This window comes from Neolamprologus multifasciatus, chromosome 5 (assembly GCF_963576455.1).
Source record: "Neolamprologus multifasciatus chromosome 5, fNeoMul1.2, whole genome shotgun sequence".
In the NCBI taxonomy this organism is placed as follows: Eukaryota; Metazoa; Chordata; class Actinopteri; order Cichliformes; family Cichlidae; genus Neolamprologus; species Neolamprologus multifasciatus.
In genome coordinates, this window is record NC_140443.1 from 15639661 (window position 1) to 15667190 (window position 27530).

Consider the following 27530-nt stretch of genomic DNA (forward strand, 5'->3'; position numbering starts at 1 on the left):
CTTGCTTCTTCTGGTGGACATGCATGGACAACGATACATTTTCTAACAGTATTCAGCACCCTTACTGTTGTGAGCCATTTAAAACTGGGCTGTTTCAATATTTTGTGAACTGCAAATAAACCTTTGAATATAATATATTTTAGCAAAAACTGAGTAAAGCAGATTTTGTTCCCTGTTGTGAAATGGAGACAAATATAATGAAGCAATAACCAGTTGGCATGGACAGGATGAATGACCATAACAAGCAAAACCTGTTTCATGAGTTTCTCCATGCTGACGTTAGACAGGTTGAGTCAAGTCAGTATATTTACAGAGCACATGTCAAAACCGGAAATGATGACCAGTCGGGTTTTTACAGGGTGGCAACATTGAGATGTTGTTTATTTCATAATTACTATCCCAATAAGTAGAGTAATATAAAAAATCACTATAAAAATAATTTATTAAAATGATCAGAGCAAATTACTTTATGTCTGTGAAGGTTCTCAGTCATCCAGGTCATCGTAGTCAAAGGAGCTTGCAAAGAAAAGCGTCTGGACTTCTTTAAGTTACTTGAAGACGTTTCACCTCTCATCCGAGAGGCTTCTTCAGTTCTAAGGTCAAATGGTGGAGAGTCCCAGATATAAACCTAGTGGGAGTGTCCCCCCACAGAGGGACAAAAGGACCCCCTGATGATCCTCTAATCGCCTGAGCCAAGGTGTGGAACTGGGTGCGGGTCCCAATCAGCCAGAGTTTTGGGTGAGTTCATTGTGAAACCTGGCCCCACCTTATCATGCAAATTCCTGAGGTCAGATGGCCCAGGATGTGAGTGGGCGTTAAGGCGTCTGGGAAGGGATCTCAAAACTGGATTATAGATGGCAGAGAGTTGGTGTCGTAAACCACCGCCTCTGTTCAAAATGGTCGCTCACAGTGGACATAGATGGCTTCTTTCACTCCTCTCTATATTTCAAATACAACGAAGGCTATTACAGACAAAAACATGGCTGTGCCATGGGCTCCCCCGTGTCACCTATTGTAGCCAACCTTTACATGGAGGAAGTGGAAAGGAAGGCTCTTGGCTCTTTCAAAGGAAGAGTACCCAGCCACTGGTACAGATATGTAGACGACACCTGGGTCAAAATCAAGACACAAGAAGTGGAATCCTTCACTGCGCACATCAACGCTGTGGATAAAAACATCAAGTTCACCAGGGAAGACACAAAGGATGACTGTTTGCCTTTCCTGGACTGCGCTGTGCACATTGAAGAGAATGGCAACCTCAACATCGAAGTTTTCCGGAAGCCTACACACACGGACCAGTACCTCCTGTTTGACTCCCATCACCCTCTGGAACACAAACTTGGAGTAATTAGGACCCTACACCACCGGGCAGAACATGTTCCCTCTAAGCCTGAAGGGAAAAAGAAGGAACACACACATGTAAAGGAAGCACTCAAAACGTGCGGCTATCCTAAATGGGCATTCTTAAAGTCAGCAAAGTGGCACAGAAAAGAAGATCAGACACCAGTGAGGGAGGATAAGAAGGACAGACGCAACAACATTGTCATCCCCTATGTAGCCGGTGTATCAGAGAAACTCAGGAGGGTTTTCTCCAAGCATGACATCCCGGTGTACTTCAGACCCAGCAACACACTCAGACAAAAACTGGTTCACCCGAAAGACAAAACGCCAAAACACAGACTTAACAATGTGGTGTATGCCGTACAGTGCAGCGAGGAATGCCCAGACCTCTACATTGGAGAGACCAAACAGCCACTTCACAAGCGCATGGCACAACACAGAAGAGCCACCTCCACAGGACAAGATTCAGCTGTCCATCTGCATCTTAAGGACAAAGGACACTCTTTCGAGGATGCCAATGTTCACATTTTGGACAGAGAGGACAGATGGTTTGAAAGAGGAGTGAAAGAAGCCATCTATGTCCACTGTGAGCGACCATTTTGAACAGAGGCGGTGGTTTACGACACCAACTCTCTGCCATCTATAATCCAGTTTTGAGATCCCTTCCCAGACGCCTTAACGCCCACTCACATCCTGGGCCATCTGACCTCAGGAATTCGCATGATAAGGTGGGGCCAGGTTTCACAATGAACTCACCCGAAACTCTGGCTGATTGGGACCCGCACCCAGTTCCACACCTTGGCTCAGGCGATTAGAGGATCATCAGGGGGTCCTTTTGTCCCTCTGTGGGGGGACACTCCCACTAGGTTTATATCTGGGACTCTCCACCATTTGACCTTAGAACTGAAGAAGCCTCTCGGATGAGAGGTGAAATGTCTTCAAGTAACTTAAAGAAGTCCAGACGCTTTTCTTTGCAAGCTCCTTTGACAGCAAATTACTTTCCTCCTTTGTGATTTCTTATTTCTTTGCATATTTATCACACTTAGATCTTTCACACCAAACCAATTTAATATTAGACAAAGATAACCGGACTAAACACAAAATGCTGTTTTTAAATGATGATTTAATTTATTACGAGAAAAAAGATATCCAAGCCTACCTGGATTGTGGCCGACCTACAAAAAATGACCTCCAAGAGCACATTAGTTTAATTTTAAATTTTTTATGCTAAAAACCCCCCTCCAATGTGTAAGAATTAAAACAATTCTGCAAAGAAGAGCGGGCCAAAATTCCCTCACAGTGATGTAAAAGACTCATTGCCAGCTATCGGAAACACTTGACTGTAGTTCTTGCTGCAAAGGGTGGCAACGACCATTTAATAGGTTTAGGGAGCAAATGGTTTTCCACATAGAGCCAGGTAGGTTTGAATAGCTTTTTCCCCTATAACAAATAAAATAATCACTTAAAAACTGCATTTTGTTTTCACTCATGTTATCTTCATCTCATATTATTATTTGTTTGATTATTTGAAACATCTAAATGTGATAACTAAGCCAAAAAAGTGAAAAAATAAAGAAGGGAGCAAACACTTTTTCACAGCACTGTGTGAATAAAACCATAAACTAACTGGAGAAATTGTAACTGACTGAAATCTGCTCTTGTTCCCAAATGGATATCATTTCCTCTTATTTCATTGTGAATCTGACCTTTTGGTCTGAGAAGCATTCTTTAGAAAATAAAACATATTATTTTGAAACTCTTTTAGTTCTGTAATGTGTGTTTTTTATGACACGCATTGCAACGATAATAATACCTATTTGGCCTGGTGCTGTACTCTGCGAGAGCTGTCTCTCTGTTTACTCGAGCAGCAAATAAATGAGGTCATACATCTGAGAGCTCTGGAGTTTTATGGATACATATAGAGGAAGTTAGAGTCAAGAAAACAAGAAAAATGAGCCACGCTGTCATGTCTTTGTTTTTCATTACATTTCCTGTTTCAGTGCAGGGCAAGTCTTAAAGTTGTGGGGTTGTGATTATAACCAATATTTCATGTCCACACATCACCCCTTCCCTCTTCTCTCGCTGTAGCAGCAAATTGGAAATCTGAGTTTAACGATAAGAAGTCTGACAGGACAATAGTCCTACTTCACGCTACCCGAGTGAATGACAGCGACTGGCCTTTTTTCAAAGTCATTCAAAGTATTGCATAGTACATTAAACTTTTTAAATTTGTTGCTGTGCTGGGTGGAGTTGTGATTTCATTTCCCATAAACACTGTGTGTCACTGATTTTTCTCTTCAAGTGTATTTATTTCTCATATGCTAAGTGGGTTGTCCTAATGTGGGTCTGTTATGCATCGGCCAGGATCCATCATGAATTAGTACAGGATGGAGATCTGACAGATTATACTACTGTGACCACTGCAGACTGTTGCCAGGACTTTCAAACTGCATCTTCAGGTAGGTATTTTTCAAAAGAGGAATATTATTTTCTCAGTATTTATGAGACTAATGTCTAAACTTTAGGGTTTGTGAATGTTTTACATTATTACAAAGCCAGAATGCAATGAAGTGTCTGACCCCAGTACATTATGGTGTGCAGTACATAGTACTGTGTATCCAACAGTCACCTTCATGTGCCTGTTTCATTTATAATGTTTGGATTTTATGACACTCGAATTGCAACTTGACCTGCCGAGTGAGTAGACAGAGTGGTCAGGCTGTGCTGAGCTTTGCAGCGGTCACAATCTGCAGCAGGAGCAGGACAATCCTGTAGGAGCCACTCAGTTTATGCAATCCCTGTCCCAGTTTTGAGAAGGGCACTTTCTGTGCAGAGTGCTGTTCCAAGCAAGGACACTGTAAAAACCTACTTTAGTACAAGTGTGTGTGGGGGGGGGAGGGGGGGGGGGTCATACATTTTTTAAATTTACTTCTTAAGAAAAAAGGAGCATCTGTAAGTGTGAGGCCTCCTTTTGATTCATATCTAATAATCTCACAACAGGCAAAATTTGAGAAGTTGTGTCATAAGTTCCCAAGTTAGCAAATTTTGACTCAGAGACAGTTGGCAGGTTTAGAAGCTTTATTGCAGACATCATTTTAATTGTACTGAGCAGAGATATTTTGACAAGATAATTTTTCCAACCCACCTACTGAGACATGGGGAAATGAGTGCGATATAAGGAAACAACACACTGAGAGCAAAACTAGGAGAAGAGGTGAGTCAAAAAGGTAAGCAAGAACACATTGCATAAAAAAAAATCTTGTCTAACTAGATCATTGTGTTGCCACTGAGTAGCTGTACAGCCTGGAAAGGAATCGGTGGAAGAATGGATCGTTAAATACACAGCAAGCTTGATGAAGAAATGGTTAGGTGTGCTTCATGAAGCTCAGTTGGCATTTGACTGAGGGGACTGCCTAGAGCAGTCCCAGAGGAACAGCGGGACTTACCCACCTGAGAGGAAAGAGAAGTATGGAGGGAAAAGACAGAAAGAGGGAATCCTGACAGATGGATAGGGGGGCTGATACTGCCAAGACCATAACAAGCTATCTGTTTTTAGTAAATCTTTGATGGCTTGCTTTGGCCTTCAGACTGGGCCTTCTAACTGTTACTCTCTTATCTTACATCCAGAAGTGACAACACTTTTGAGGTTGTAACACATAAACTTGGGTTTCCTCAGACTACAAGTTTGTCTGGAAGCTTGTTCATTTTTATAGGATAGGTCTTCCTTGACCTCACTCCCATTATTTTTGGCCATACTTTAAAATTCAAAGCGTGCATGTTGGAATTAATGTATGACCATATGTTTGACTTCATGCTTGAACATGTAGCACTTTGTAACGTTTTAAAGTGCTTTACAAATAATGTTTTCTTCTTGTTCTCCACAGCATGTACGTATTTTGAATAAAAACATGCATTTGATGTGGAACGACCCATCTCCATTATCCCAAAGTTAATATCCAAATTGAGGGTGTACTACTTAACCCTTTAAAGTCAAATGTTCATTTTTACTTTCTTTTTAAAAGCAAATGTCAAATTACTGTAATTATTTCATGGTACAGTCTGTACAGAGTTAACGCTTATCTGGATGTAGGGTGAAAAAAAAGACAATTTTTGAAATTTTCCAAAATAAAGACGTTTTCAGGGGTAAACTGCAACAACTGGTATTTGTGACAACCATTCTGTAGTGTCTGTAATGAAAAACAAAATATCACTAGTTCCCTTTGAAGAATTATATTTGACCAAGATAATACCTAACACATCAAAGGTAAGGTATGATCTATATGTTTATTATTATGTGTATTGTCATTTCATATGTATCAGTAAAAGTCTTGCAAATTACAGACAGTAGTCATTTTATAATGACTGTATATGCTACACTAGCATTAAAGCACTCATATGAGAAACATTTTTGGTTATCATCATATTGGAAAGGAAAAGTGGGAAGAAGCTACTACATAGTGCAGGATTTGTATTATAGCCTAGTTTCAGTATTCTGCATGTAGTATAAATGACAGACAATGCCGTGTACAAGTCAAAACAATCAAACAGAAATTACTTCATTTGCAGGTCCACTCATGTAAAATTTCCTAGCACAATGTAAAAGGGTTAAAAGCGTATTTGAACATATGGTGCTACTAATGTTCTTATCATAAATGCTTTTGCTGTAGTTCTAGCAGTTATTACCCTGTGTGACTATGGCAACGCTGGCAAGAGAGAGGTGTCCCTCACAGCAGCAATGTGATAGGCTAACACTTAGAGACAGCCTAGAAAAATGTGAAATTATACTCTTTAGCTTTTTCACTGTATATTTTTTTGTTAACTGCATGCACATGTGCGGACCTGTGTGCATGTCTGTGTCTGTTTGTATAAAATAGGCAATGTGTCCACTTTCGGTTGACCTTTCTAACAGAAGGCTGCCAGCAGAGTAAGGGCCCACATACCAGGTGGATGCAGCACTTGAAGGAGGGGCACCGTGTGTGTGTCGTGTGCCAGCCACCTGCTGGCGCTGCCGGACGAAACACTTTGCTGGAGATGAAGACGAAAACAACACGGATAGGCTGAAGACAGTTTAAGTATTTTGCATGGAAACATCAAAGCTAATTGTCTGCTTTGTTTCACCAGGATGTGCTTGATAGTCAGCAACACTGAATTTAGATTTGAGTTGTTCAGAAAATATCAATAATCAAGTGAGATAGGTAAGGTATGCTTGAATACCTTACCTATCTCACTTGATTATTGAGTGTTTCGTGACCCTGGAACCTGTAAGTCCATCTCTGTATATAAGAGATGGACTTACAGGTTCCAGATAAAGCTATTATTGAGGTGCCCTAAACCTGCATTTCGTCTGGATGCAAAAGCTAATTTAGATTTCATAGAAATCTTTGGTAAAATGACCCTATTGCGTGCTTCAGGTATGACACGTCCATGATGAGTAAGCTCATTTCTAGTTTCAAATTTGACTGAATACAGCATGATAGTTAATTTCTAAACTAAGATCCGGTGTAGGGTCAAATTGATAAATGAAACCGAGTGTTCTTCTGGTCGTGGCTACCTTCTGGTTGATGCAGCACAGAAACCAATCATTTTGATGTGAAGGAGAAAAATTTAAGTTCACTACACCAATGTGACCTTTCTGCCACTGCAGAGTTATCTTAAATACTCGTGATCGAATTTCTATTTGAGTCACACTGCACTAGTCCATATCTATTTTTATTTGGTCCATTTGTTGCTAGTGAACAACCACTGCTGGTCCCAAAGCTGGATAAATGGGAGGGTTGCATCTGGTGTAAAAACAAATAAGGAGATCTGCTGTGGGGAATGAGGGGGCAGTTTACTAATGCCAAAAGTAATTTTAAAAAGTAATTAAAATACATTAACTAAAATTATGATTTAAGAAAAGTAAATGTTTTCAAATCTTATTTAGGATCAGCCCTAATAACATAAAGACAAGACAATACAAATATTGGTATATTGCATAAAACATAATTTTAAAAAGTCTTCCAAAAACACAAGTATTCCTTAATTTAACATACCAGTGAACATATTTACTGTAAACCTGGCTAACATTTATTGTGCATACAGGATCCTGTCCTTATTACCTGCTGGAGCACATAGTTATACATGTATCTGAGCCAATACGTGTGCATCTGCTGATCTGCACGTCTGCATTTTGAGAGGTTCGGGGTTAGCTTGAGTGCAGCTGTACTGTAATGACACAGGGTTTTTTGTTTCTTTGTTTTGTTTTTCATCTCAGATTTCCGATTTGAAACTTATCGTTTCAGCCTAATTGGTTAACAGTGACCACTGCCACTAGATGGCAACATTGCTTATCACTTGAGTTTAAGGCAAAGACCTGTGACCACTAAATAATTTCTCCCCCCCCGCCCCCCCCCCCCCCCCTGCAGAAGGCAGTCTCTCCAGTGGCAGGCAGTGGGAAACCCTAGATGCAGGGGAGTGTGGAGACGTGTGGGGAGGCTGGAAGCTTGTTCCAGCTCAACAGTCAACAGCTTCCTCTTCATCTAACCTTGTCCTGCTTTCTTCTGATGGCCTGCATTCTGTACATACAATGATCACTTAGATTCCAATTCAGTTTTATTTACATAGCACCAAATTACAACAGTAGTTGCCTCAAGGCTCTTTATATTGTAAGGTAAAGACCCTACAATCAAATGACCCCCTTTGAGCAAGCACTTGGCGACATTGGGAAGGAAAAACTCCCTTTTAACAGGAAGAAACCTCCAGCAGGCTCAGAGAGGGGCCTGAGCCTGTATAAACACACAGTGAAAGAGTGAGTGAGTGAAGAAGAAGCACTCAGTGCATCATGAGAAGCCCCTAGCAGTCTACTGCAGTGTGACTAAAGGAGGATTCAGGGTCACCTGATCCACCCAGCCAGAATAATGGTTACTAAACCTGTTTATATGAATAGTGCTGATCAATGCACAACTGTAGCTTTCTCAAACAGCTTAGTATAATTTTCGATATGTCAGAAAACAACATTAGTTGAACTATTATGTGCTGGAAACAGTGAAATCAAAGCCAACAATTCTTAATCAAAATGTAAAGTGATCTGATTTATTTCATTTTTGATTCATTTAAGGGAAACGTTGCTTTTTATTAAGAAATAAAAATATCTTGGGACATTGAGACACTTTCTTTTAACATGTAAAGTACTGGCTCTGTGTGAATCACAACCAGTTACAACGCCAAAGTTACAACATGCACTGAACAATAGAACATTTATACAGAAACAACAGCATAGAAAGTCAACAGGTAAAAATGTTTTTCTCTTTTTGTTTTTGTTTTACAAAACAGACAGCCTCGGGACCTACAAACAACATTGTATAAGAGCTGGCTAAGGTCATTCAAATATCTTTTTTCAATTCCCTGGAATCAGTGTACTTTACAAAGACTGATGGCTTAGGCAAGGTTGGGGTCAATTCCACTGAGACCTTAAAATATAGGGAAAAAATAGTTTATGTTTGAATTTGTCCGTATCTCATGCTTTAATACTGCTTTTTATTATAGCGCCATGTGTGATGTGTCTTGTGCACTACCTTGAATCGACCCCAACCCTGTAATACAGTGTTAGATTCAGAGAATGTGGAATTGGACTACTTGCTAAAGCAGTAGTTCTCACCAGGTTTTGGAAACTATCACGTCCTTGAAAAAGTCCTGTGGGGTTTGAAGAATAAATTAAAGAAATAAGAAAACAAAAGAACGGAAACTCCTTTAACCTCTTTTTTAAATTTAGCAGCTAGCTCAACAATTAAATTCTCTTTTAGATTTTAACTAAATGCGTAATACTGTACAGCTGGGAGTCATATGGGATGATTAGGAATTGTACTTATAAAAATCTTAGAGAACTTGTGCTCTTAATTTTAATTGGTATCAATAAAGAAGAGGTAAAAGAAGTCACTAGATTGTGTTGTCGTGATAAAGAGTCATGGTTTAGTCCTTTGATTCACATCAGATTGCTCCACAGGGAACCTCGGTGAAATTAAAAGGTCTGCTATACTATTAGATTCAATTAATTTGAATGGCTCCCTTGAAAATTTAGTGGATTTAAGTGTCCAAATAAAATGAAATGAAGCTAAATGTAGAAATGAATGACACTTTTTTTTTTTTTTTACTATTATTATTATTAGGGTGGTATTGTGTCACAGTATCACAGTCTAAATATGAAATCAAACATCATACTTGATGTTTCTTTGCTCTCTCCATTCTAAAAGCTTAATTATAAGAATGCTAGTGTCAGGATTTCAGTACTTGTCAGTGTGTGTGTGCACACATGGTTGTGCATTTGCGTAATATTTTTCCAAGATAAATCTCAGGTCTCTACACTAGTGCTTGCTGCCCATTCGTGATATATTGATTGTCATCATTGTTGAGAGATATTTCAGTGAAAAATGGTCCCTGACTACAACAATATAGAAAACCGAAATGATAGGACAGAAGCTCACGTGGTGCTTAAGGAGGGGTTTTTGTGAGCTCAATGCCCTTCATATTTCATATTTATCTCTTAATTCACCCTAAAATATTTGTCTGGTTTCTTTTTGTTTTTTCTTGACTCAAGTAACAAAATCAAAATGGACAGTAAGGGATAATCAGGTGAAATAAGTTGAACTGTATTTTTTCTTGTTGAAACTGAAGAAAATAAAATCTGTTTGACTAAATTTGTCATGAATTCCTTTGGGATTTAACCTGTGACTTCAACCTCAGGAAAATGTGAAGAATTACACACATTTACTGGACAGTATACATGTAGGAACGTAACCAAAGCAACATTACCAGAGACCATCTGGATCATTTTCAATATCCACAGTCAACTGTTGTGCAACAGGATATTTTCTTATAACAAAAATCTATTTAACAGCTGTTTGTGGGTAATTATTGTAATTTTTTAGCATTGTGGGGGATTTTTTTGTTTTTGTTTTTTTGGTACTTCAAATAAAGAAAGACATTAAATAAAAAAAAATCTACACACACAGGAAAAATGTAAAGGTGTAATACAACGTGAGTCAATGAGATGAAGCTATTCTCAGTACAATTATCTGCTTAATTATACCAAACACGATTCATAAAATGCTCCTCCCGTATCTCTTTCCCCAGCTATAAATAAAGCTGCACTTCAAAAACATTGACTAAAAATAATCCTATATTCTCACACAACTCTAATATTTTCTTTGTATTGCAATCTGCATTACTGCTGCATGTTACAGTCAGGACTGTAGATGGAATAGAGAGAAAACAAAAGGCAGGATTCCCCCAGCCCGCACATTCATATTGGAAACAGTTCATTCTTTTCCATTAAGCAGCAACCACACTGCCATAATGCCCCAGCTTTACAGCAGTCTCCCTTTCTCCCTCTCACACACACACATACACACAGTTCCCTCTGCTTCTCACAGTCGTTGGTATTCCTTTCACACCTCAGCTCCTCTCACTATGGGAGAGCAATATGAAATGGTCCAACTCTGTGATTAAAACAGGAAGTGAAATCAGAATTTGTGATTAGACTCTAAACTACAACACTAAAACAATATGTGTCAATCAACTTAGGTTGGATAAATTCTGAAAAAATAGATTTATAATAGTGCAATGCTCTCATTTGCGTGCATCATTTGCCAGTATATTTGTGTCAGGAAAATGACTGAGAACGATTTTAAAGTTATTCTTTTTTCTTTTGACAGTATATTTTGTTGGCACTGAGGTTCTTTGCTCATCTTGTTAACATTTATGAAAGATGTGATGACAGAAGGCATACTGTACCTACTCAAAAGACTTTTAAAGATGTTACAAAAACCTTGTACTTTTGCACTAGAAATTACATTTCAAGAGATTGTGGAAGGACTCTTGATACTGTAACTCAGCTTATGTTAATGGGTGGAAATCTTGTATATAAAAGATGGACTTAGCTTAAAGTAAATCCCTTACATAAGTGCTCAAACATTTAATATTTCTGATGTCCAATGGTTGCAAAAGAGAAAGTCTTTCAGAAAGTTATTCCATTGCTCTCTTAGTTTAGGACCATGGTAAATACTTTTCTGTTGAGTTTATGTTTGCAATCCCATCTTCTAAGTCTTATTAATCATGTTTTTTTCTTTTTATAGGGAGCAGGGGAAAGAGAGCCTGGATAGGTGGAGGTATGCGCTGGAGAGAAGAGGAAAGGCAATCAGTAGAAGCAAGACAAAATACATGTGTGTGAATGCGATGGAGACAGGCGTAACAGTGAAGGTACAACGAGCAGAAGCAGTGAAGGTGGATGAGTTCAAATACCTGGCATCAACCATTCACAGCAATGGATGGTGAAGAAGAGAAGAGTGCAGGCAGGCTGAAGGTGAGTAACATGGGTGATTTGTGACAGCAAAATGTGAAAGGAAGTGTGGAAGCATTGGGAGTGACCAGGATGAACAGGTCAGGCAGGAGGAAAAAAGAAGAAGACCACAGAGAAGATTCATAGATGTAGTAAAGAAGCACATGAGAAGAGTTGGCATGGCAGAAAAGAATGCTAGGGACAGGGTGATAATCCTGTGGTGTACTCTTGGTTGATTCTCATGAAGGAGTCGCTCTCATGACTCATCCAGTGACGTCACTACGTGGCTAATCAGTGGCATGCAGTCTGTTGACGTCAGATTTTCAGCTCAACTCAGCTCACTTGGGAATGTACTAAAAATACTGGTGGACACCCCTCAGCCTCCCAGTAGATCCAGACTAGTATAAACTGGAATATCCTAGGTGGGGTCTGTCTGGAGTTATCACATTCATAAGATTTTCAGAAAACTTAATCTCTAAACTTGACCTTGACACCGAGGTCATGACATTCCAACTCATCTGAGATTTTTGCTAGGTGCACCTACGGTATGAATGTCAACATCGCCTCGTTTTGAGTGGTCGCATTCACAACTTGGCTGACCACACTGCTCGCCCGCCAGTGACAACAATACCATATCAGCCTTTTACGGTTGAAGGGTAAAAAGTACCTGATAACAGGAACCACTGAGTCGAGTCAAGCTAACTAGGTACTAGTGGAAAAGACGCTAAAATGCTCCAGGCACCAGTGGCTGATTTCACATTGGCTAAGTCCATGTTTCATATACAATCTGGCGTGTAAAGTAGCACTTAATGTATTTTTAAGATCACAGGACCACTTGTGTTTTGTCTCTCTCACCATCTACAATCTGTATGAAGAGTGCAGCAATTCTTGTTAAGCGACTGGTCCTCACTATACTATGTAGCAGTGTAATCACACAGGCGTACGGAGAATTGTGTCTGCCAATCCAGGGGATAACAGAACATATATTAAAACTGAATTCATGAACATAAATAATAAAGTACAAAGTCCTTATATTATAATGTTAGATTTACACAGTACTCATGAATATGCACAGTGAGGAGTGGCTCAGCTAACATGCAACTACTGTCGCTTTATGGGTTCACGTGTCTCCGTGTGTGATTCGTAAATGTGTGTGAGCATATGTTACATGTAAGTCGACCTTCGCCACTCCAATTAACAAAACACTGCTTAGCTGTTGCCAACATTTGAGAAAACAGCTATCACCATGGAAACTAAACATATCTATGGTATCCTGAAAATTGTCTCCAGTACCTGGGTGTATAGTTTGCCGGTGTGTGTGTGCACTCATGCATGAGTTTTATCAGTTCTGGCATTTGCACCCGATTAATGGTAAGCTGGATCTGGTTGCGGATGGTGCTGTTATATATATATATTTTTTATCATTTAAGAAACAAAATAGGGGTTGGATAACTCCCCTGCTTTTGCTGTTTTATACACATATCGTTCATGCATTTGTGAACAATTTGGCTGCTTTTATGTTGGTCAAACGAAGGCTGATGCATGCTGAACAACTGCTCTAAACATCATGTCAGTAGGCTAGGAGGATTTCCTTAAATATGTTTTTTTTTATTTAGAGATGATGGACAAGCAAATCATCATGTTATTTTATGTTATGAGACTGGGTACACGCATGCTTTCATAATGTGCATTTTATGCAGCAATCAGCATAATTCTTTCTTTTGTTAGCCCATGTCAAAAAGAAACCTCTTGGTCCAAAAAAAAAAAGATTCCGATGTGCTAGGAAATCTATCCGTCATTCGATCATTCACTCTCACCAAGACATGTTAACATGAGTTAGCAAAACACTGTTAACAGGAAAAGTGGTCATTATAATGCATGATGAGCTGGAGCAGCGTCTGTGCCAAAACACTGAACCTCATACGAGATAACTCTTCACATGTGATTATGACACAGCAGACCAGAAATGTACTTATTTCTAATAGGAACTTTCTCTTATCTATAGAAAAATAAATCAGGCTAGACAATCTCAAAAGTGTGTGTACATGAATTATCATTTGGCCATTCATTACTGTTCACTCTCTCTTGCTCTGTCTCTTATAGACACAGGCACACATATAAGCAGACATGCACACCCCTACGAATGTAAATGACTAAGGCCAGGTTTGGGAATGGAGGGCACAAGTAAGTAGCTTATAGGCTTCTAGGTCCTCTCCTGTATCTTCAAGACTACAAAATCAATCGGGACTTAGTTCTGGAAAGTGGCTGCGGGGATTTTTTAGAGATAACCCCCTGCAACTAAAACCATCATTTAGCTGGGTTTCGCACTTATAACTACAGCTTTATTTCTCTGATGACTCTACATCTCTGAACAGACCCATTGGCTACTTGGGATTGCTCTTTTGTTGTGTGTGTGGAATATCTCCTTATAGGAATGAGCTGAAGGAGGGGCAGTGACATTCTTCAATTAAGAAATGTTTTTCTCCCAGAGTATTCACTACACATGTTCACCCAAGGCTTATTGCCCAGTGGCATGCTCAGGTAATTTGTGAAATGTTTTAGTGAGACCGGTTGTCTCTCCTTCCTTTGTCTCTGGCTTGGAGTGTTTTAGCCTTTAAGGTGTCTCTACCAAAAACACTCTGTCCCAAACTTGCTGTTAGTTTTTGCTTCACTTGCACCTCAGAGGCCTTTATCCAAAGTATTTTGACGTCCCCTCTCAGCCTTTGGTCTACGTGCCATCTCTGGTCCTATGTGATTTTCATGAGCTAGCCCACGAATCCCTTCTAGCGGGAACAGACAATTCTGACCCAGCATCTTTTGGGCTGCTTCTAAATGGTTAGTGCCCCTCTGGTAATTTATATTAATGCTGCGTTTCGGGCTTGCATCAGCCAGGAGACGCTCAGAGGGACTGGTGTCTGACATGTCACGGAGGTGTTCATCATCGTCTGTATCGGCATCAATGTACTTGCTGATGGAGGAGTCATGGAAGGTGAAGACAGTTGGGGCCAGGGGAGTGCCTTCTGGAGACTTTGGTGGGGTCCTGCTGCTGGCAGTAGTGTACGCAGAGGTTTCAGGGCTTAACAGAGAGTGGTCTGACACAACTGAGCTGTCTGAAAGTGGGGAAAGTCCTGATTCCCCGTCGCTGCGGCAGCCTCCTTTGGGAATAAGGCTTTTTGAGGAGATTCCAGAAAAGAAAAATTTCCTTGTGCTGTCCGTCTTTGTGACAGACACAGGGGTCAGCATGGGCTCACGGACCCCTGTTGTTTGCTGGCCAGTTTTTGTATTGGTGTGCTGGGACAATGCTGTCGCTGGACTGTATGAGAAGCGGTTGCTTTCCTGAAGACCAAGATCTATTGCAGGACTGTGGGAGAAGCGTGGATTCTCCTGGAAGTCTGTTGCACAACTAATGTAGCTGTCAATGCTGGATAAGCTTTTCATGTCTCCAACTCCATCCCTGGTTCCTAGGGCTTGTTGACCATGGTCATGTATAGCCCCCAGCTCTATCTCATCCCTCTGTTTACCAACTCTGGAGGCCCTTTCTTTAGCATTGAGGTTGGGTTGTGACTGTGTCTTTGCCATCTGGTTGTACATCTCTTCTAGTTTCTGAACATTTAACCTCTGGGGACTGGTGGCTCGGGCCTTGCTGGGAGAGCCTAACTCCTGGGCATTGAAAGAACGGTTTGAGCTTGTCTCTGATGCAGCCCTCTTGGGAGTCCATTTCCAGCGGCTGGGTGAGAGGTGGTTGTCATGAGGCCTCTCGCTCTTCTCCACCACCACATCCATCAGCTCTGCACTACGTGCAAATGCTTCTTTCAAGTTCATTGAGACAATGCTGCCATTTCTCTTTGCCCTTTCTAAGGCTTCTCTTCTTTTAAGGGCCTTTTCTTGCCTTTTCTGTTCCTTATAGAATTCAGAAAAGTTATTTACAATAATAGGAATAGGTAGAGCGATCACAAGTACTCCAGCTATGCAGCATAACCCCCCGACAATCTTTCCCAAGAGAGTTTTGGGGTAGATGTCACCATAGCCCACTGTGGTCATAGTAATTGTAGCCCACCAGAAAGAAGCTGGAATGCTTTTAAACTTTGTATCCTCTTCATCCTTCTCAGCAAAAAATACCAGACTGGAGAAAATCATGATACCCATGGCAAGGAAAAGAATAAGTAGGCCCAACTCATTGTAACTCCTCCTGAGGGTGAAACCCAGAGACTGAAGACCTGTAGAGTGACGAGCCAGTTTCAAGATACGTAGAATACGCATGATCCTAAAAATCTGAACCACACGCCGAACATTTTGAAACTGCAATACACTCTTGTTGGATTCTGTCAGGAAAATGGTGACGTAGTAGGGCAGGATGGCCAACAAGTCAATAACATTTAGAGGACCCTTAAAGAACTTCCATTTATTCGGGGAGGAGAGGAAACGGAGCAGGTATTCCATGGTAAACCAGGCAATGCAGACAGCCTCCACGTGGGCAAGTTGAGGGTTGTCTGTGGATTGGCCAAACTCATCTGTATCCTGTAGCTCTGGTAGGGTGTTCAGAGACAGGGCAATGGTGGAAAGCACGATGAAGAGGATGGAGATGATGGCGAGTATCTGAAAGACAAAATTAGTCAATATGAATTTTTATGCATCAGAGAATGGCTTACAGTAATTAAAACTTTGGTCACTTGAGAGGTTTTGTTGCAGACTTTGAAGACACGCAGTGAGCTCAAGATGTTGGGAACAGCAAACCTGCTAAAAACCTTGAAAACGGCACTCAGGTGTATTTAGAAGAAGTGGTACTATTTTAAAGACAAAACAAATTTGGTATAATTTACCTTTTTCTATTTACAGCTTTGTGTATGATGTTGCATGAAAAACATTCTTTCGCCTTAATGACTTAAACTTGAAGTTGAAAGCTGCATTAAGTGGAAACTATGAAATTGAAATCATCGTCAAATGTGCACTTGAGCATACTTTTATTACCTGATCACACAATTAAGCTATATGCAAGTGATTAAACTATAACAGTTTAAATAAACCTTCTATAAATGCTTGACTGACAGTGTGACTGCCTGAGGGCTAATGGATTAGACAAACTTGGACCACTTATTTATTCATAACTCACTTATCAGGCTGATCCACATGAGTGAGTGTGCTTGAGTGGACAATTATGTTTAGCACCAATCAACAAAAACAAAAGTAACACAGCAACACATATCAGACTCACTGAATACTTTTCTAAAACATAAAACTGGGAACTGGGTAAAACAGTAAATGCTTATTTTTGGTGTAGAAAGTTTTTTTTAATGATATTTTATGACATTTTCCAAACTAGAGGTTGGACAGAGCTCTCGAGAGCTCAAATGGGCTCTTGAGCACTTACCCCTGTGCTGAAATTGTCATGTTAAGATAATTAAGATGAGCCCACCATTATCACAGAGTGCTGAACCTACTTGCTAGCCACGAAATCAGTGACTAATTGAAAGGCTTCGGTGCTCTCTATTTAAGAGTAGGATAAGGGTAAAACATAATCCACATGTAGTTTTACACTGTTTTCTCCCATTATGGTCTCTCTAGAATTACTGAGGAGAGACCTCTCACTCACCGTCACTTGACACCATCATGTAATGAAAATGAACCTGCAATAACCACATAGGAGCAGAATGTCCCCAGAATCTACTGCACTTGATGATGCTGATGATTCACTTTATGCAGTACACAGAACTGGGAAGTCTGTTAAAAAACAGCACCCTGACACACACGCTACCCCACCCACTCTCCACCAATCATGCTAACAAGCACGTACGTGGTGGCAGACTACACCTCTCTGAGCACTGACAGCACCCCCATCAACCAGGATTCATTGTGTAAACAAAAAAATGGTTGAGTTTGCTTTGAAGTATGTTATTCTTGAGTTTGTTTGATCTGAGTAAATGACTGCGTAATGTTGTATGAAAAATACTTGAGAAAATGTTGCAGTGCCATCCAGCTTGCGATATACCATCAAGTCCAGCTCACACACAAAAAAACCCCCCAAATAGCTAGAATGATTTTACATCTAACTTTGTAGAAGACAAAAAACTTAGCTATGCCTCATATTAAAGGTTAGTTTACAAAAATCACTTGAATGAAATCTTGAGGTTTGATTTGATTTAGTATGACACTTTAAAATTTTAGTCCTCGAGCTGTCATGTGGAACAGTAGCTCCCGAAATGGTCTAATAAGGAACACTGTGCCGAAAAATAGTATCGGGGTTAGATAAACAAAGACAGATGGACTATGATGTAAATAAAGCAAAGAGTTTTGCTCTTTTTTTTTTTTTTACCTCATTTCCTACTAAGTTAGAGAAATGTCTAAATGTATCTGTTGCACAAAGAACTTTAGTTGCTAACTAGTCTAAAAAGAAAAACTTTTAATAATAATAGTAATACAATTTATTTAAAAGTGCCTTTCAAAACACCCAAGGACACTGTACAGAGCAAAAAAGACAAGGATAAAAACAGGAAATAAACACATTAATAAAAGAAGGTTTAAGAGCATATGAGTTCAATGAGTTCTGGGCAAATTATACTTTTTAAAGAAGAAAAACAGCTGAGTTCACTATTTGTCGTTCTTTTCTCTGGCTGAAAAATACTTGTTCTCAACACCTGACCATTACAAGGATGTTTTAACTGGAAAATTTAGCAGCACAGAATTTCAATAAATTTTTTAAATGTTAGGAAAAAAATGATAGTAACAGTAGATAGTGTAAATAGCATTGGAAACTTCCTGTTGCCTTAAATCTCCTTTAATGCAGTCAAACAAAAATGGCAGATCACATATTGACCATTGATTTAACAGTGTTTAGTCTGATTAGGGTTGTCACCAGAACTGATAGTTATAGTACCATTTGATACACACAGTGGCCGTTGTTTTTGGGTTTTCAATAATGTATCAGCATAAAAAACCTAAAAGATTTGTCAAAAATTATAATCTACTACCAATGGATTCTAAAAATTACTGTCAGATTAGAAACTCTTTTGCAACAGTGTCATCTTCACTTCCTTCAGCGCACACACATTTACACACAGACAGGCGGACACACCGCCCCTCCCCTCACTAGCAGCTGAACACATGAAGAGCAGCAGAACAAACTTGATGAAGATGGACACTTTAGCCTTTATGGAACATTTTGTGAGGTCAGTGAAACTCCTGTGTCAACAACATTTAAGTATTAATTACCATAAGCATTAACCTGGCCAGTGCACACATTGCCATAGCCATTTAGCTATAATCAGTTATCTACATTAGCTGTTTGTTTAGTTATTGTCACAAGATAGTGGCTAACAGCTATGGCTAATTATAAAATGATAACATTAATATGCCCATTTGTATGATGATAACACGATTATTTGTGTCTGACATTTTTCTCTTAAGGGCAAACAGTGAAGCTGAGGAAACTATACCAAAACGGCAGCAGCAAACCAGCTGATCTGTAACAAAGCTATGGTGTCAAGTGAGATGCACAGGAAATAAAACAGGACTGTAGATAAATATATTTGCATATATTCCTTTTATTTTTGTCCTTCTCCCCCCTAGTGGTCTTGAAAATGTTATTGAATGCATATTTTCCTGATATCGAGTTTGTGGCTTTCTGTTCTGACTGGTCTAGGCTCTTCTCTACTTTTTTCATTCTTTGAAAAACTTTTGTTAAAGGGAACTCTAGTCAGTTGGATGGCTATAATTACAAGACTCGGAAACATTTACAGCCAGAAGATTAATACTCGCTTAATCACTTTCTTTTGTGAACCAGACCTCAACTAACTACAGTGCAGACAAACAAACACCTAAAGAAAAACTGTGAAAAAAGCAACTTGTCTTTTGGCTTTAGTATGGACCGGGGATGTCAACAGCCTTCAGCCTGAGTTAGTAAGGTTTAGAAGAAGGTGGCTAATGCTTTAGTTTTTGGTGCAACAAGCTAAATGGGTGCATGTAAACGTTTGTAAAAGAAACTTGGCCTTCCGCAGAAGATAACCTATTCTGAACCAGAAGCAGAAAGACCTGGATTATGTGAAAGTGTCTAACAAGGTATTTGCAACTCAGTACATATATAATTGCTGGTGGTAAGCTAGTTTTAGAAGCTGCAAATAGACTGTCCAAAATAAAATTCAAACGGAGATCTAATTACAGAGGCTATTTTTTACAGCTATAAATAAATATGCTTTGAAATTTTGGCTCACACTTTGGTTGCCTAAGGCAAAACACTTTGAAAACCACTGACTTAGAATATGTGTAAAATATACTATATACTGTTATAAAAAAATATCCAAGTCAGACACTGACTATCCCTGTGTGCGTTTCAGTGATAACAGCTTAAAAAACTCTCCAGCTTTCCTTTATAATTGGGAATAAAGGGAACAAATTCAGCAGGTCTCTCGTGATCTTAATGCTGAGGTAAAAGAGAGCTCCTGTCCCAATCTGACTTGAGTAAGGATGAATCACAGAGTCAACATAATCCCCTGGTGTATATTTTGTGTATTTATCATAAACTAATATACTGTATGCTGCATTTTTTTTTAGTTTACAGTGACTGATACAAAATGTCACATACTATATACAGTACTGTGCAGAGGTCTTCAGCCAACCCTCATTTCTTTATATTTTGCTTCCAAGGAGCCAGACCATCCATCCAAGGTGTGGAGCCTATCCCAGCTGCTACAGGGCAAGAGGTGGGGTAACTCAGACAGACATCCTTTTGCACCTATGGACAGTTTAGAATCACCAAGTAACCCGACCCCACTAACTGGGTGTTTTTGGAATGTGGGTGGAAGCTGGAGTGCCTGTGAGAACACAAACAATGACCCACACAAACATGGGGAGACCATGAAAACTCCAGCTCCTTTACCCTGGTAACCTGCAAGCTAGTTTGCAGCTGACATGCTTCCTCCAAAATATTCCCAGGCCCGATAACTTAAACCAAGCAGTTGGTAATAAATAATCTGCTGGCTATAATCATAAATCAAAGACTCGGCAAACAGAAAATATGCAAAAAAAAAAAAAGAAAAAAAAAGGTTCCAAAACACACTGCCATTGCAATAAAACATAAACATTTCAATAAATTGCTAAACCAATTTCCTACTTTCCTGACAAAATATGAAAAATTAAGGTGTGGCTCAGGACTTTTGCACAGGACTGTATCACATACTGTTTACTGATGACTTACATCTTTGTCTATTACTATAATAAATGATTTGAGCCTTCAAGATGAATGTAATGTTACATCTGATTCCTTTAGTTCCTTACTTCATGAACTTCAGTCCGCATTTGTTATATTAACCCTAAATGACTCCAGCTCCAAACAGCACAACTTGGAGGATGAGTAGGAGGCTGCAGCTAGAACACTGAGCCTGTTTTGGCAATAGCCCACACAAAGGAGGTTAGGATGTTATATGATGAAATCAATCATAGGATAGTTAAAATACTCCAAAAATGAGTGCAGTGTTGGACCAAAATGCCGCATAGGGGGTGGGATATACTATTCAGTCCAGCAGTTTAACATAGCTAACAGTACAAAGTGAAATATTTCACTGTGACTTCCTTTCTTGATCAAAACCTCAGTGATAAACTGAATCTGCGGGTAATACATGCATCAACAAAAGAACCAAAGCCTCATATGGAGCACTTAATATATTGTTTTTTGTATAAATCATCTAGAAGAAATCACAACTTACAGGCAAAAAAAGGAAGGGTTTTAACAAAGGTTGTTAGAAGGTGACTGACAGCAATGATTGACAGCGAGGGCCTTGACATGGTCTAACAATTCGGACTCCCAAGAGTAAAAGTGACGGCTCAAAAGACAACCTTATCTACGACCAATCAGAGCAGGAGGACACTGTTGCCATAGCATCGTGGCAGACATGAATAATGACCCTATCTGTTTATTTTCTTCCCTCTGTGCTCCTCTCCCTCCTGCCCTGGAGGAAATCTGTTTGAATCAAACACTTGAAGAGAAGAGAGGTGCTGGGACTGGAGAGTGAGGGTGGAGCTGACAAAGCCATCACGAAAGTAAAGGGGTGGAGATGATGCAGTGAAAAAACAAGATGCTGTTAAAGAGAAAACTTCGACATGTTATACTTGTAACAGGGTGTGTTACAAGTATAACACAACATATTAAAGTTCGCCCACTTATTACTCGATACAGTAGAATTGTAACGAGTCAGGAAAGATACAGAAACAGGAGGACAAAAAAGGGCAGAAGGTAATAGATTGAGAAGCTATTAAAAGGTCGCTAATGAAGGCACACTGGTGCTGCTGTGTCTTATGGTTATGAGGTTAAGTTCCACTAGGAAACCCTGCACATTTCCCAGTAGCCTCTGTCCCTGATGGCCTTGCCTCTACAAACTGTGCTCGCTCTCTATCCCTGCCTGACTTGTGTTTATCTCTTACTTCCTTAAATTGTTCAGTGTCACGGGGTGCTAATTTCATAAGATTACTGAACCCCAAATCTGTAATAAAACCTTTCAGTTTACTAGAAAAAAGAGACCGCAAGCATGTGCATGTTAGGAAAATGTTAAATGGAGCTCAAACATAACCGACTATTTTTAGACTCTCAGTTGTCCACATGACAAAACGGATGTTAATAGCAGCCACACCCTGAGATCCTACCCTGCAATTTTTCTGTGGTGGATACTGTATAATTGATTTCATTATATTAACCAAAAAAAAAAAATGACAGCAACTACCGATGAATGCGCCATGGTCTAATAAAGGGGATAAAGGACAAAGGGAGGGAGATATTAATATCTAGAGGAGAGGAGAAGACAACATGTGAGCAAGAGCAGAGTGACAGGAAATCCCACCGTGACACTAAACAAAGCCAGATCACACTGGTCCCTCATGGCACACTTGTGCAGACACAATAGTCTGCAAAGAGCAACACCATCTTTTTGGACAAGGTGACACCAGCCCTCATTAGTGTGCTTGAAAAAGAAGTCCTGGACATAACTGGTATGAAGGATGCCCTCAAAAGTCATCCAAAAGAGTAAGGTTTTATAAATGGAATTCTCTGCAGAGGGAATACTGTCTCATAGACTATCCTTAGCACTTGGGACTCGAAACAGGGCAAACTCCTTGTCAAATTATTTTTGCCCATCTTCTTGTGCTTGTACCTGGGCGTGCTTCACTACCCACTCTCCTTCAGATACAACAGCCTGCTTTTATGCTGGCTGTGTCGCAGCAGCTGTGATTCATTTCTTTGCGCTGCATTGGCTTTGCCAGGGTCAGGCTAATTCATCTATCAACCCAGTTCTCATACAGCAAGGAGAGAACCTTGAACTTTACACATATATATGTATATATACATATATATGTGTAAAGTTCTGGAAACAAACCATGGCAACATTGAAATTACAGTTATAGTAATTCTCTAAAACTAGTTTTTTTCATACCTCTTTTTTTCCTTAGAGAATATGAACAGCTACAAAAAACAGGTTGTTATTCATGATTTTAAATTACTGTATTTCCAATTCACTCATTGCCTGAAACTAAAGTATCAAGAGGTTTCAAACAGGTGGAGTAAAGCTTTTTATAGAGCAACTGGAAATGAAACCTACCCAACCCCAACAAGTCTGTTTACAGGATATATAAAACTTATAAAACAGGTTAAACTGTGTTCTTTAACTCTTTTCCCCTTGGACACCAAATAGGAGGAACTGTTGTTTGTCTTTTCTGAACTGAGCAGTTCAGGTCTGCTTCCAGAAACAAATTTACTGGGTGTGTGTCAGAAATTAGTGAGGTTTCAAAACCTTTCATCAAAGGTACATGAGAGGTCATTAAATTTCATCTTTATGGGAGAAAGAGTTAAGAATACTTTCCAGCTCTGTTCTTACTACAAAGGTGCTCCTCCTATGCATTTATGCAGAGGAAATGTATTACTGCATTAATAGTATTACTGTTAAACGCAACTGAATTCAGGTTAGTATTCTCACTCTGCACTAAGTCTGGTGGCATCCCAAGTGACAGTTAAGGAACTCCCTGACTCCCAGTGCTCTGGCTGGCACCTTGTCTCATTTGCAGCAACAGGAGCAACAGACTCTTCTGCTTTAACAGTGTGCCTGTGAGTCCCAGCATCCCTGTCTGTTACCTTTGCCAGCACTCACCCAGGGAAACACGTTAGACCTACATTATAATGACAGGCTCTCCTTAAACTTAAACACCTGAACAAGCATGGTCTGAAGCGTAAAGGTGAGCGGGCTCTATTTTTGGCTGAGTAAATTCAGGTCTTGCTTGCTCACTAAGATCCACTCACAGCTGACTTGCTTTCCCATCATCCCATGAGCCACATTGGAGGCCACTGGGAAACCATGCAACACTCTCCCAGCCTTGACTGCCAGCCACTGTCACCATGACAACCCCCTTGAAGCTCGACAGGAGGTGGCTACGTGGACCTGCTTGTGAAAAGCAAGTCTGACAGAGTCTCCTTCTCTGTCTCTCCCTCTCTCTTTCCCTCTGTCCCTGATTTGTACCTTTCTGAGAGCTCACCAAGCTTTAAACCATCTGCTTCTGTCTCTATTCTGTGTCCAGGTTTCTCCGGTATTTGTGTCACATCGCTTTTTGCGTTTTAGCAGAGCTTCAGCTGCAGTAGCATAGGCATCAGTTCAGTTGGTTAATATTTTTCTATGGCACTGTGGCTCAATATTTAAATAAAACTAAAAGCCCCCATCATTATTTAAAAAAGGGAGCAGACATGAGTGTGCCAGACACCACCTTTACTTGCAGATGTTTGCACCACGTGCCACATGCTAGGTCTTCTACCATTTGACTGGATGAACAGGAATCATAAAACCAAGCCATCGTTCTTTGTTTTCTTCAGGATGTTATTATCAGTGGTCAGTAGTATGTGAGTAATAATGTGAGCGCTAAATAATGTGGAATAATTCACACTCCTGTTTCGAATAGAATGGCTCTGCCTCCTCGCTGCCTGTGAAAGAGATGGGGTTTCCATGGAGACGGGAGGAGACTGTGTCTTCCACATTTTCCCCCAGCATGATAGCTTGAAATACGCACACACAATTTGCAGTGGCTCAGCTGTAGTCTCCCCAGCAGACATCGCTTCTTAACTTTGAACAGCACAGCCTCATTTATCTTAACCTCCCACATCTTGCCAAAATGAATAACTTATATCTCATGGCCCTTCGTGGGAGATCCTGCCAGTATCGTGACCTTGCTTCCGTGACATTCATTCTACTGTACTCTTAGCCTTCTTGTATGTGGCTTAGTGAGGCAAAGGTGAATAGCACATTATTAAATGTTTGGATATCACATGCACACAATTTGTTTTTTCTTCAGACCACTTAATTTTAAAAGATTTAGTGAAATCACATCTCATGCTCAAACTGTAACCTTTTTGAACTGATTCGAGATTAGATGTAGGAATGTAATTATGTGATTCTCTATATTTAATAGCAGTTGTGTGCCTTTATACTATACCACTCAAAAAAACCCAAACATTTGTTTTTGAAAGAAAAGCACAGTTGTTTTTATTAGATAAGTTAAGAAATGCTATAAATGGAAATTCATCATTTTCATTCATCATTTATAGTTTTTAATAAAATATTTACATAAGCAACCATAAAAGCAGCCATTTGTCCAGTGGCGCATCTTGTTACCTAATGTTGATACCTAATATGATAGCACAGCTAAAAACTGTGCTGTTGATTAAAGACACATACATTTGGCTATTAATGGGTCCACAGCTTGCCAATGTTTGATTACAATGTCTTAATCCTCTTCAAATAAAGCACTTTCTTCAGAAATTCATCAGCATATTCTCAGACTAAGAAAGGCTCATTTGCAGTACACGACGACTTATCTAAGTGGGAAATACCCCAAAAAGCCATACAACAGTATGCATATAAATTATAGAGGGTGAAAGATTTCATTAATCCTCATCATTGTTGAGCAACCCCAAACTTTTGAGTGGTTGTATATGTGATGAGCTTGTATTTATTTTTCCATTTTATAATTTTGCCTTTTAAAAATATGGGCTTTGAGGGAATAGAAAAGTCTGAAACAGGCCATTTTTGGGATCTTCAGCAAACTTTTCCCCAACTCATGCAGTGCTTACATGCACAAAGTGCACCAGAACCCAATTCAGTAAACCACTAAAGTAGGTAGGAAATCTATGCTTGCCCCATCCATCTCCTGAATGAATCCCACCTCATCGCCTCTCCCTCTCAATTATTCATGCATTTCAGATGAAGAAGAGAATCCAGACTCAGCATCTATATTTAAACTCTGACTGGTCCATGGTGGTTATATAAATAGAAACAGTATACAGTCTGGTTTGATACACCAAAGAAAGCTGCTCTCATCAGAAATAACAGTGTAACGTGAACTACAAAGCATTTAAAACATTCACAGGGAATTAAAAGATTAATCAGTGGGTATGAGTGTAGACTGATGATTTTACAGGACAGTTAAGGGTAATTAATGCAATGTGTGGTGAAGCTTCACCTGTTCCTTCTGTCTATGAAATGCATAAAAATAACACCTTAAGAACTTTTCTCATCAAAAACAAAAAACAAAGAGGCAAGGTTATTACATCGTTCAGAGATATTTCGCTGCTATATTGTCTAATGCAGTTCACACAGTGTGCCATTCTACAATGATTTATTTATTACGAAATCAGAGAACATCATGAAGTACTCCGCACACATCAGCACAGAAGGAAAAGTTAAAAGCGAGTGAAACACTGATTTGAAACGCAAAGATAGATGTAGGCAGCAAAGGACCCACACATAACTCCTTTACAGAAACACACACACACACACACACACACACACACACACACACACACACACACACACACACACACACATCGTCAATCAACAATGATGCTTGAATAGAAGGCAGCTGCATGTTTCACAGAAATGACAGTTACCATGGTGATAGTGACAGTGAACTCTTAAACATTTCAGCGCTGGTAGTGAAAGAGTGAAATAAAGAAGCTCAAAAACACAGACACAAAGGCAAGTTATGCATGACCTAGCCTGCAAGATGTGAATGCCATGTATTCTATTCACAGAGCGAGAGCAATATAAAGCAAGATCGCTCTTAATCCTACACTCAAACATGCTGACTGCAGATATTTAACTTGCTAACAGCATAACGGTCCTTATTTCACAGTTTGAGCACCAAAATCAGCGGCAATTCAGTCTGAGTGCTGTTAATCCCATTGAGTGTTACACTCAAATTAACATGCAAATCCTTAAAGTTTTTGGTAATTGGACAGCTATGAGCACTTGATTTTGCTCTTAAAAAAATCTCTTTTGATTTGCTCCCAACAGCTCAGTGTCAGACTGTGACGAAACCACGTGTCATGTCCAGTAAAATAATGTATCATTCCACCAGGATGAGCACAATATCAAATGTTTTGGTTTAGTGACAAAAGTACTGGCAGAGCACAAAACTCTAATTTAACAGTGCATGGGCTATAATCCACAACAATAGCTTTTTTTTTTTTTTTTTGCTGTACAAGCTTTACAGGACACTACTGTTAGCTGTTGTCTAAAATGCTTTTATTTTAGTGTTCCTACTGTAAAATCTGCACACCCTCACCCATTTATCTGGATTTCAGTTAGCTCAGTGGAGGTGAGGACAGCGTCAGACAGACTAATCTAATTTAACAGTAGCAGTAAAACAATACAGTAATGGTAAAAAATGAAATAAATAGCCTACTGTTTTGTTTTTTAACCTAATAAAACAGAAGTCAGCTCCATTCATCAACCTCCACACAAGACACTTTGCAATATGCAAATCTTTACAGTATACATACACACTGTACCCAACCTATGGTTTCTGTTAGCATAATTCAGCTGACAATTATTATATTGTTATTGCATTAAAAAAATGT

The 27530-nt window shown here is 39.6% G+C and overlaps 2 protein-coding genes across 3 annotated transcripts in view; one reads left to right on the plus strand and one right to left on the minus strand.

Annotated features, from left to right (window-relative positions):
- Positions 1-3906: 3906 nt before the first annotated feature.
- Positions 3907-9461, plus strand: LOC146518273 (somatomedin-B and thrombospondin type-1 domain-containing protein). Its single transcript, XM_085159332.1, is given in 7 exon segments — positions 3907-3924; positions 4047-4076; positions 4078-4198; positions 6009-6078; positions 6216-6355; positions 6358-6397; positions 7746-9461. Coding segments are annotated over 7 exon segments (537 nt in total). The 3' UTR covers positions 7864-9461.
- Positions 9462-10185: 724 nt separating this feature from the next.
- kcnb1 (potassium voltage-gated channel, Shab-related subfamily, member 1) overlaps positions 10186-27530 on the minus strand; it is a 39145-nt gene continuing 21800 nt past the window's right edge. For both annotated transcript variants that reach the window (XM_085161222.1, XM_085161223.1), the window contains exon 3: positions 10186-16249. In XM_085161222.1, coding sequence (XP_085017348.1) covers positions 14333-16249 — 1917 coding nt within the window. In that variant the 3' untranslated portion in view covers positions 10186-14332. The remainder of the gene's footprint in view (positions 16250-27530) is intronic.